At 33.6% G+C, this 13043-nt stretch overlaps 1 protein-coding gene across 3 annotated transcripts in view; it reads right to left on the reverse strand.

Moving 5' to 3' along the window:
- Window positions 1–13043, reverse strand: part of SLC7A11 (solute carrier family 7 member 11) — a 79773-nt gene that overhangs the window by 54318 nt on the left and 12412 nt on the right. For all 3 annotated transcript variants that reach the window (XM_039344382.1, XM_039344383.1, XM_039344384.1), the window contains exons 4-6: window positions 9492–9617; window positions 7787–7886; window positions 6718–6762 (exon numbers count right to left, since the gene is read on the reverse strand). In XM_039344382.1, coding sequence (XP_039200316.1) covers window positions 6718–6762; window positions 7787–7886; window positions 9492–9617 — 271 coding nt within the window. The remainder of the gene's footprint in view (window positions 1–6717; window positions 6763–7786; window positions 7887–9491; window positions 9618–13043) is intronic.

Here is a 13043-nt window from a genome sequence, read left to right on the forward strand (position 1 = left end):
CAATTCCTTGATTCAAATAAATCTGTCTGGATCATACTTAAGCCTATCCCACAAATTATATATGGCTGATTACTAATTACATGAACGAAGAATGAACAAAAATTATACAAGGGTTTTCTTTAACTAAAAAAATGATCAGTTAATCCTAAACAGATCTATGTTTGAGATAGGATTGCCTATTCTAAATGTTATGTTAAATGATGCTGAAAAATATAGTTCTTAAAATAATACTATAATCAATTTAAAAATGATTAACTCAGATTCTAAGAGATTAAAACTAAGATGCTAACCTGCAGATGAAATTGTATAATAGATGATACTATTCTAAAGATAAAGGTTTCTAACTAATACTGAAGCAGGTAATTAATATCGATTATTATAATCTGCTTTGGCTATTAAATGGAACAAGGAAAATTTTTGTAAAATAATATAGGTACATGAAGAAACTAATGATGAAATTTCACAAACATTTCCCTGATGTTTAGTCACACTTATATTGTACTGAAATTGCAACATAATTATTTTATTGGAAATAAAAGACAGCTTAAACTGGAGCCAAACCTTTGTATTTCATGTCACCAGAACCATTGTGTTTAGTATACTAACTTTTCAATTAAATTTCCATTCTAGCATGAAAATGATACTATGCCATCTACTTCCTACAAGGCAGGCATGTCAAACTCGCGACATATCGGGACTTTTTCCTCATTTCTGGCAATGGGGTGGGTGCAGTTTCGATGTGATGCATCCAGCCTGTGGGCCGGCAGTTTGACATGTCTGCTATAAGGCTACTGTGATTTATACTGGATTATAATACACAAACCAAGATGTTTAATATTGCCTGGATGTACTGTCAGGAATGTCAAACTAAGAAATGAATGCCAAAAATAGGGTTGGTGGTGATGCTCCCCCCCCTCTCTCTCATTAAAAAAATCTAGTCATATGGAACTTGAACTCATTATTTCAAAATTATACTTTATATGGAATAGAAGTGAAAGGAAAAAGTGAAAGTCATGCCTTTCAAAGTGATGATAAGGTAAATAGGCACCTTTTAAATTCATGTGAACATGAGAGCTTTAGAGAGCATTTCCAAGATTAAGATATGCCACTGTTAATTACATCAAGATAAAAAATCACAATAAAAGCCTATTATATCTGCACCACTTATTTTGTACAGTGGCTTAATGCATTTTTTTTTTGTATAATACAAAAAGAAAATCCAAGGTAGTCAAAGTGTTTCTTAATGTAGGACACTTCCATCTTGCTAAGGAGTAAAATGTCAAAAAATATAGTTTTATGACAATTCACGGATAGCTGGGCAATGTTGAGCTTCAGGGTTTAGTGGCTATGGTTTGGATAGCACATTTCCTGATGTTTCACCAACTAAGTCTTGCATTTTCAAAATGCCTCTAAAACTGCCAGGCACAGTTATTGCAAAAAAACAGAAAATCTGTTTCCTAGACCATAGTCATCACACCCTGAAGCTTAACACTGGCTCATCAGATACCGGCTTTGAAAGCCTATACCAGTAATTCATGGATAGCATTAATGTATATGATACCAAGGAAGGAAATGGCCTTTTATTAAACTTGTCCTTTTAGTAAAACAATTACGTGTTTGAAAATAATACCTAATCCTGTTTCCTAAGTAGTAATTCTATGTGATCAAGACATAGAATGAAAGACGTGTTTAAAATTTATGCTGAATGAGTTTCTTTTTCCTGCTTCTTTTGTGTGCTTGTATGTTAGTATTGTTGCTGTTTTTCCCCCCTTCTTTTTGGATTTTATAATTTTTAAAAATAGGTTAACAATCTTTAGGTTGAAGAAGCAATTAGCTTTAATAAATGTCCTTGGACTATGACAAAGAAGCAAAATGTTTCTTGTACATTTATTTAACACCAAGCCTCAAAACTTTCATTACTAAAAACATATCATAGATCAGTTCGTATCTCAAATGTGTGTGTTAAGCATTGTCTTGACTAATCATGTATTAAAGTTATGCACTCTTAAGCAGGATTTATTTACAAAACTGTTAATACTATATATTTTGCAATCTGAAATATTTTCATACTCACTACCATCAACCCATAGCCCTGATTTTTCAAAAACCTTATTGAACTATTAAAAACATCACTTATTTCTGCTCATAATGTTGCCAAAAGCAAACCATTTTATCTTGTCATAAGCAAGGTTGACACTCTATCTCTGTGAAGGAATATCTCTTCACAGCAGGCATTATCTTCCAAAGAAGCTACAATCCCACAATTCATATTCCAAAACAAATAAATAAAAAAAATATCAATCATAAAAGTGAACCAACTTTCTCAAGGCCAATTGTTATAATTTATACTGCAAAGTAAATGTTGTTACATAAAGCACTGAATACCCCAACACTTTCTATTTTGTAAGTACAAATATATAATAAGACTATTAAATACAATGAACAAAATTAGGACAAAAGCATCAATACATTTTGATCTGTACTGCAACCATGGATTACCACCCCATGACCTTGTTCCAAGTGACCCATGCATTTTTGGGCATGGAAGACTTGAAGATTCATATACAAGACTGCACAAAGGAATTTTCAGAGCATCTATTAAAAAAAGTTGCTGAAATTCAGTCCAAATTACATGCTTGGTCCAGGTCCTACTGAGACTGTGACAAGCCTAATATCCTAAATTAACCCTTTTGCAATCTTGTTTTTACTGGTGTTGTTTAACTGATTTAACTGTTTTTTTATATTGTTTTAATTGTTGATTTATTGTATTCCGCCTAGAATCACCTTGTGTGATATGCACAGCCATATAAATTTGACAACTAATTAATTAATAAAATTAGGTATATCCAGATTGTTCTTTAAAGCATCATGAGAGAGCTAGTGATTTAACTAGGAGTTACATTAGAATATGGCATTCAAAAATTTCAAAAGTTGGAATTTATTATGTGTTAAATTAATCTATAAATTAAATTAATATATCTTAAATAATATATTCTTAAAAGTGGAAATAGATTCACTATTTTGCTTTGTCTTTTCATTTCTCATTGACTCTGGGTGCTGAGACTTTCAGGCATTAATTAATATAAATAGGAAGCAGATAATATGTTAATTACATATAACAGTCAGATTATTTAAACCTGATTTTTAAAAAAACACAAAAGAATATGGAGGCTAGTCTGATAGTTTGCTTTTCCAAAATGACTAATGATATGAAACCCTGGCAACAAATTTGCAGCATCCTGGCTTTCAAGAACAGAAGGAATAAATGAAGTGAGAAGTACACTGCAGTAAGTCTAATAGACAAACTGACTAATCTAAGACCCCTCAAGGTTATAATAAAGCAATTCATTCTTTGGATTTCTAGAGGCACTAGACATGATTTATCAACCCAAGACTAGGCTTACAAATACTATACATCTCAATAATACATTACTTTCACAGTGTAACTTTTTAAACAATGATAAATTGATAGAACAGCCTTAAACTTATTTAACAAGCAGAAACAGACCATTTGCAAACTTTTGAAAGGTCCATTTTATATGTAAATAAAGAATTCTGCTCTACATTTCTTTAACAGAACCCCTAGCACAGCAATATCTATGTTTCTGGCCATTCTGACTGTTAAGGAATGTTGCCCTCAAATATTATTGTTTTCATTTATTTACATGTTTTTCATGTGAAGCCAAAAACTTTAGAAGCAGTTCCTGATACCAAAACTCTAGACCAATTTGTTAGGATGTTCATATTTATAGCCTAACATCACATTTTAATTTATCTAGATCTTTAAAAAAATGCTTTAAAATATATAGAAGATGGATGTTTTTACTGGGTTGGGATTTAATATCCTAAATATATAACTTGATAGTTTATATAAACATAGTCCTCTACTTATGATCACAATTGAGTCCAAAATTTCCGTTGCTAGACAAGCCAGTTGTTAAGTGAGATCCCAGGATATTCCAACTGTCATAAATACATGATCTCATGACCATGGGGAGGCTACAATGGTCATAAGTGACAAAAGTTGTCATAAGTCACTTTTTTAATGCCATTGTAACTTCGAATGGTCACTAAATAAATGATTGTAAATCAAGAATGTACTTCATTCTTATTGGATTAAGGTTGTTGTTGTTATGCCTGGAAAAGTCCATGCAGTTTTCAGAAGTGGCTTGCCAGTTCTTTCTTCTGAGGGTTAAGAGAGCATGACTGACTCAAAGTCACCCAGCTGTCTTCTTTCCTAAGGCTGGACTAGAACCCACAGTCTCAAAGTCTCTAGCCTGATGCCTTTAACTGCTAGATTAAACTGGCTATTAATTATTGTTCTACAATTTATTTAATTAAATTGTTCTTATACTACATTATTCTTTTCCATCATCTTGCTTCTTATAAAATGGTTGCTTAATTATCCTTTACCATATGAACAATAATGTCAGTGTAACAAAATGAAATAGTGTTTGCTCCAAACCAAAGGAGGGGAAAAAAGAATATTGTAGTCTGGGATGGGATGGGAGGTTTGAAAAGATGTTACATAAATCAATCGTTAAAGGATTCAACTTAGCTGAATGACTTAACTCTAATTCAATTTATGCCTTGCATTACAGAGATTTATTTCTTCAGGCCACATAATTATTTTCCAGCATACAGTCATTGTAATATTAAAGGTAATTACAACTGTTTGGGCATGATCCAATGAATATGAACTGTCTTTCTTCTGCATCATGAAGTTCACCTGGAAACATAACTGTGACTAATTTTGGAGCAAGCATTCATTTTGGTAAAACATAGACTGACAAAGCATCATCCAGTCCAATTCTCTGTATTGTATAAGAAAATCAGTTCAACCACTCTCAAAAACTATTGTTTGGTTTCAAAGCCTCTAGAGATGGAACAACCATAAATTCTGTATGTAAACTATTCTACTGCTGTAAGATCTTTATTTGTATTTAAATGAAATAAAATTAGCTGCAACTTTTATATGTTAATTTTGGTCTCACTTTCTGTAGCAAGTAAAAACTTAAAACTGATGATATGTTTTCATTAAATCTTCTTTTCTCAGATTTTTGCAAGTACTCATTTTTCCAAATGAAAGGATTACAGAGAAAGATGGGGCTTCCTTACTTTCTATATCTGTATTGAGTCACCCTGCACCTATGACAGAATAAATAAAATCTGGAATTGATAGTGGACAATATGCAAATAACCTACTGTTTAGGCCTGAATAACCAAATTTTGAAACATTCTTTGGAACCAATTGAAATGAACTTGAAAATTACAGATGTCTGCAAAACAGATGGCAACAACATTCCCCCAAAAAATAAGCTCGATGCAATCTGCTATAATTTCTGTGTCTGATAGGACATTTTTGCCTGTGTACAGACTTCCTTCACGGTCCATTTCAGTGTGCTTGTTTATATGGATCTCACTTAAACATACTGGTCACATTTTCTATCTTTCTCCTTGTTTTAGGCTTTTTTCAATATCTTGCAAAATGAAGAGTTTTAGAACTTTTTATCACTTAGTTTTGGAAGCTATACTGTGTATTATTTTATAGTCTTTTGTAAATCTTAAAATTTCCTGACAAAAGTATCCCCTGCTGCACTTCGATATTCAAGCAGCTATATAATACTTAAACCTACATCACAAAACTTCAACTTTCTGGAATCAGCACACAATTAAAATTTCTGAAGGATGAGCCAGTAATTAAAATTGGTATGTGGGTAGGATTGTTTTTTTCTATTTCTTTTCCAGTGGTAATGGAGAAGGATTTTACTTTAGTTTTTAACCAGGTAAAATACATTTTAGTGATCCTAATTGTTTGTGTTGGCCCACCTCAAAGATATATGAAATCATTTTGCTAATTTTCAACCATCACACCAATGAGTTTTGGATAGAACTTCAGGGGTTGCCAAAAGAGGGAAAGGACAGCCTGTAGCTCTGGGATTGCAAGTTGCCAAACTTGAATTTATATCCATACTAGAATACATAACAACATTACTACAGTGCACTGGTAGTAAAGTTCCATCACAATTCCAAAATTCTTAGATGGTTCCCAAATTGGATTTAAATGTCAGATGTCCATGGTAGAGGGAGGCATATAAGCATTGCATATAGCCCCAACTCTATCCCAAATTAAGGGATTATAGAGTCATAAAATGGGAGTCATCTTATTGAAAAATTCTTGTTATCCACTGGATAATTTATAAACAATGTTAAAAGTCTAGCAAAACATCATCATAGGATTCAGATTGTTAACATACTAAGTCTGCACATAAATGGTTTAATTGTATCCTGCCATTTAAAGCATCAATGGTTTACATTAATGTTGTCTACAGGGTCCTTCCTTATTTAAATTGGGTCTTAGTAGGATGAAATCACAAAACAATTTGGCTGACTTATATCCAAGATATAACATCTGGTACAAAATCTTCATTAAGAATGTTAACTCTCCCTTAGGGCCTTGCCATTGAAATGATCTCATATTACCGAAAAGAAGATTACAGATCTACTTGCTTATTAACTCAGGACAAGTCAAATCAAAAATAGCAAAGTCTGAAGCAACAACATGTTTCGAACCTGCAAAGCAAAAACAAGCTGAACATCATGCAAGGTAATCTTAAATAAATTAAAGGATTTGTATATAAGCCTTTTCCCACTTTTTAAACAGCAATATAAATTTAAAAAGTTTAAGAATTGAGTTGAAATAGGGTGGGTACATGCCTTTCAGGGTTTTCCACTTCTTCAGTAACAAAGTTGAGATAAAACCTATAAAAACAAAGTTGCCATTAACACCATCATTTTAACATTTCTAAATATTATTTGAATAGTTTTTCTTAATAAGTGTTTGGAATAAATGTGATATAGGATGTGAGGCTTAGTCAGGTTTATGGTATATAACCAGCTACAAAATTGGAATTAAGGCTCCAATCTGAAGCCTGTTTTATATTACATCAAAATATCATCGCACAATATGAGTGTTAATAAAAGTGATTAGCAGTGCTATCCATAGTTTCTAAAATCCTGTCTTTGAAAGAACTAAACTATATAGCAGTTCGTGTCTTGGATGGACACTGATATGATTTAGATTATATCCCACTTTCACCATGGAAGCTCACTGGGGGCTTCACCATGGAAGCTCACTGCTATCTCAAGATTAGCTACCACTAATCTTGAGATAGCAGGAATTACTAAACTCTAATCTGTTATATCACAAGAGTTCTACTGCATGCCATTTTGAAGTTTGGATGGACTTATACTTCAAACTAAGCTATATAGATTTAGCTATGATTTCTTGTCTAAATCAAAAGAACATGATTTATAAATAAACAAAGCCATTTATTAGTGGCAAGATTTTCATAGCATTCTATAAACGCAAACCAAAGAAGACACCTTACAACCTTACAGTATAATTGGGAATCCAGAGGAGCAAAACTAATTCAAATGAAATCAGTATAATCTTATCTATTGTACTCAAAGTCTGATAGCACTTTTTCCCTTGATTCCTCCTATGCAACCAAGGAAATTAAACACTGTCACAGATAGTGACAGTTTTCCTAGAACTTTCCTTGTGCCCTGAAATTGCAGATAACTCTGGAATCTGTCTCTGAAACTCCCAGTGTTGGAATTCACATATCAAAACTTTCACTAGGATAGGAACTCTTTCCACCCCATGTTTAGCCTCAAAGAGGCACTAAAGGAAAACTGCAGGCAATGTCTCTGTGGGTTAGAATTTATTTCACAAGAGGGTTCTTAATCAAAAGCCATTCAGTAAATCAGCAGCATAACTTACCAACCAGAGTAAGCGTACATTCCAGAATAAAAAGCTAGAGGCAATCCTTTGACACTGGCTACATTTCCCAAAAATGCATTTTGAAAGTGCTCCGTTTTTCCTGGGAAGAAAAAAAAAACATACCAAGGTTGATTTCAATTTTATTAAGGTTAAAATATTACCAACATAAACAACCCAGAGATAAATCATTATACAATATTTTGTCCCACTTCAGTTTTATCAACCCCAATTCTTTAGATAAATCAGAAATAGTTTCTTTGTTCCTGGATGCCAGGTGTAATATGACTGATATAATCTTCCATTATGAATGCATTCAGAGCACAATCTGCATTTTTAGACTGATTTAAATTTCAGAAAAAAACTGAAACAATAGCCTACATTTTTAAATATTTTTTAATTCTCCGTGCCATTTTCTAACATTCTGGAGAACTTACTGCAATGTGTCATTCAAGAATTGCAGCCCAATTTTTGTTTCAACAAAAGGTTTTTGAATGATGCAAGAATGCTGCTAAGAATAAAACATTAACTTATTTACTTCTGACAGGTTTACTAGTTAAAAAGTTTCTTTTAATTGCATTCCCTTAGGGTTCCCTTATTTTACTCTTGAAAATACATTTTTTTAAAACTCAAGAACATAAAAGCCCAAACAGACACCACATGAAAGTGTCATTGCCTATTATAAAGTGTAGATGTGCACACACACACACACACACACACAATGTACATACTATGCTACAATATTTTGGCACTTATTTCTTTGCTTTTCTGTGGTTTTTTTTAAATCTGGAGCAAATAAATTCAAATATTTTATTCATAATTGGCTTTCATTAGTAAATATCTGACTAGGAGAAAATATGGTTTGAACAGTTAGTCATCACGTGATTTCAGATCCTGTCTCTTTAATTGGCCAGGGCTTAGACAAATCATAGTTCTTATGTTGGAATCTAACAGAAAATGTGACTTAATCCAAACTGTACTTTTTTTTCCCTTCACACATACAGAACGAGAAAAAGGAAGCCATGAACCAAAATCTTGGTTACTAGATTCTCATATAGCTGAATTAGATCTTGATGAAAAAATGTTTTCAGGATGAAGAAACAGTGTTGGAATAATGGCTAATAAAATGTTATTCTTGTAGTAAATCCACCCCATTAGAGACTTTGATTATGATTAGCATCTGGTGCAAGCACAATATTACTGTAGCCAACGGCAGTCTAAAGGAATAGAACTCACTTATCCACTTAAATAACTTTAAAGATTCTACTTAAGAAACATGTTAAGAGTGAGCACCAATTAGTGGGAGTGGTGCTTTATACAGGAATGTTTCCAATAAAGAGAAAGGCTATAAAGTTGTATTACATATACACTATGCTGTTCTATATAAAATATACAGTATAGAAACTTGAGTTTTCCATCATTACAAGAATCTTTAAGATCCTGTTTGCTTGTTTTTGATTTTGCTGCAAGAAGCAATTTTTGGTCCAACATTTAAAAATTATAGATGTAGCATCAATATGATCTGATAGCCAGATAATGCAATGTAAGTTTTACTTCCAATTATTTACCTGACAATATGGAACTTAAATTGAACAAGCAGAGACTAATTATTACTATTTTTGCTGGCATAAGCACTCTTTGGTAGGGGCAAGAATGGGAAGGAGGGAGATGAAAGCACATAAAATAGCATTTACTTTTCAGTTCATACCTCTAATTAGCTGCATAACTCCGGGGACTATAATTATCAGAATTGCTACAAGCTTGCAAAAGGTTAGGAAAATCTGAAGGCGGGCACTCCAGCTGACACTCATACTATTCAGGACCATTACAACTGCTGGAGAAAAGGAAAAAGAAAAGTTAAAAACAAGTGTTTCTCATTCATTCAAAAGCGCCATAAAAGCTCTGTTAGGCAGAACCTCTCCCACCATGCATCCCAGGCATTAGCAAAACAACTCACATTATCCTTACTAACCTTTACTGAAAAGTTTTCTTACAGCTTATTATTAAAAAACTTTTTACAAAGTATCATCAAATAAAAATCTCCTATACCTTCCGAAGTAGCAGTCATAGCGTTCTGTTAGCCTTCCAGTAAACATAATTAAGCTTGTCCCTCACTGTAGAACTAGATTTGATAATAGATGGACTGCTATAACTCAAATTTTAAACCAGACTTAATTTTACTTATAAAGGAGAGTATTTGTTGCTCAAATGAGGAATCCTAGGTGCCCTCTGAGTTTGCTTATTTTCTTGCAGACATTTCATTACCCAAACTAGATAATGACTAGCAATGATGATGTTATCTAATTTGGATAATGAAATCTCTGCAAGAAAACAAACAAATTCACAGAGCACCAAGGACCCCTCCCTCCCCAATTTTACTTCTCTGCTCACATTCATTTCCTATTTGGTTTAATATGTAGGTCTTTGGTTATTCAGGTTTTCTCCCATGTAAAATTGGAAGTGTCTTGGTGACGTTTCAACGTGTCGCCAAGACACTTCCAATTTTACATGGGAGAAAACCCAATAACCAAAGACCTACATACAAATACCTGCGAAAACCTCAGAAAACACACATATATATATTAAAATCAATAAAATGGTTGAACACCAAGAGAATAAAATTACACAAAAGTTAAAAATACTAATGTTCAGGATTAGTATATACAATAGTTGTGGACTCTACAAAATTATAAATTTATGCTACATCTCTGCACACTCCTAAAAACTGTCTGCAGTTTTCTGTGAAGAAGTGGATAGATGTAAGAATTCTCCTAATTCTTTTAAGAAAGACCAGTTATTTGGATTATACTATTGTAATAGTACACAGTAGCATGTCTGGACTCTCTGTAAGCAAACATATGAAAGAGGCCTATCAGTGCTACAAAGTTTTATACCAATTTCACCAATTTCTCAAAAACAAAACCAACAAGAATGCTGAGTATACCAAGATTCCTTATTAAAAATTCCTCAGAGACTGGTATTCAATAAAAAAACAAATTAAACCAGTAATAAATATAAATAACAATAGACAATGTCCTAGTCCTTGAACATATAATCAAATATTATTTATTGACATGTGCACACATTTTATGCAGTAACCTTTTTTTTGAGGAATGCTCACTTTTAATTACCATATCATGTTGTGGAATTCAATGGGCACTTAAAATATAATTAGAAGAATACAACTTTATTGAGTATTATACAAAGCTATTTCTTTGAATAACTTTAAGGTGTTATGATATTATCAAATTTGCTGAAATCAATGAGAAAAAAGTTCCTCAAAATAATTCCTAATTCACCAAATGAAAAAATGATTGCAGTTTGTCTTTTATTATCATTATAAAGATTTCAAGGAGCTTAATAAGTAGTAAATAGGTCTTATATTTGCTACTTCATTACTTGGTGTCTTTATCAATTATTGATGACAAGCAAAATGCTTTTCTAAGCTATGGACTCTCTGTGTCCGCTCCTCTATTCCTCTGTCTCAACCCATTTATTTCACCTTATTGTGCCTTACATTCTTCTACTTGTGACTAACTGGATTGAAAATGAAAAAAAAAAAAAGTGGAATCTTAGTCTAGCTCATAATAGCAAGATATTTAAAATATAACTCTATAAGATCATACTATGACAGCAAATGCTGGCATTATTGACATGATTATGACAGTAATATCATTACATCATATAATTTTGAAGTGACAGATATGTGTGTAATGTATGTTGCAATTTATATATAAAACTGCACATTATAATATCAAAGTTTTTAAAACTTTTTTAACAGAAGAAAATAACAAACTCATGGGAGAGAAATATTTGACTGACCTCTCTGAAACATTAATATTATTGATGCAAGTGAGAACATATTAGGTATCTACCATATATTCCACCGTATAAGGTGACCCGGTGTATAAGACGACCCAAGTCGTCTTCGGCGCCGAGTCACATACCTAGAAAGTCGTCTTATACGCCAGAAACTAGTGTTATTTCTGGCGTATAAGACAACTTGGCATATAAGATGACCCCCGACTTCGGCGCTGATTTCAACGCTTTCAAAAGTCGTCTTATACACCGGAAAGTACGGTACTTCTCTAAACTTTAAGTCAGCAGCAAAATAAACACAGCTATGGAACACTTATAGGTCTCCCCTCTACATCAGGAATTTCAAACTGCTGGCCCACGGGCTGGACACGTCATCCAGAAGCCGTGCCCATCCCATTGCCGGCAATGGCAAAACCGTCCCGATACATTGCGCAACGTCACATGACGTCGCGAGTTTGACATGTCTGCTCTACATTAACTTAACAACTGAATAACAAGGATTGAATATATTTCTTATAAGACCAGAGGAGACATAGAAACATCTCTTTCCTATGATCATTAGTCTTGTTAGGATTTTCAGCACCCCTTAGGTCAGTGGTTCTCAACCTTTTTAATGCTGCAACCCCCAACCAGTTGTAAGTCAAGGACTACTCAACCGGTCATAAGTCGAGGACTACTCAACTGGTGCAGCACCGTTTGCAGAATGGGACTTTTGGCGGGTCAGCAGGGCAGAGACAGCCTGGACAATTCCTATTGGCTTTTGAAAGCCAATAGAATTAGACTCTATTCAAGAGAATCTATTCTATTGGCTTTCAAAAGCCAATAGAATAAAAGGGAGTAGCACAGCTAAGGAAAAGCGGATAAAAATGGCGGACTGCGTTGTTTGGCGACCCCCGTGAAATGGTCGTTCGACCCCAAATGGGGTCCCGACCCACAGGTTGAGAACCACTGCCTTAGGTCATGTTTTAAAAGCAAGGAAATTTCTAAATAGTAACAATTTGGTTACAAGATTATCTTCATTGTCTAGTATCAAGTATCAAAATGTTAGCATAAACATTCTTTGGATGCTACATCTTCCATGCTGAGTTTCATTTAATTGCTCATTACCAAAACTGTCTTGAGTCTGACCAGATACTGGAATGGGCCTAAGCTCAAGTTTACACGGTGGTGATTAGTGTGCCATGAACTGAAGTTCAGCTGAACAATGGCAATACAGTGACTGAAGCCTTATGCTGTTAAATAGTATCATTTGTGAGTCTTGAAGAAGTGGATAAAACTCTCTGCAAAAGTGATGTGCTGTCACTTCTGAAATGGATCCCGGCTCCTCCTCCCTGATTAAGTGTGGAAGGAAATGGATCCAAGCAATAAATTGACTCTGATTTGAGTCCAGAGTATTTCCTCAGAAAGCTATGGTCCAGCTCAAGAAGGTTTTCCTTGATCC

This window comes from Crotalus tigris, unplaced genomic scaffold (assembly GCF_016545835.1).
Source record: "Crotalus tigris isolate CLP2741 ecotype Arizona unplaced genomic scaffold, ASM1654583v1 scf7180000017903.3850313, whole genome shotgun sequence".
Taxonomy (NCBI): domain Eukaryota; kingdom Metazoa; phylum Chordata; class Lepidosauria; order Squamata; family Viperidae; genus Crotalus; species Crotalus tigris.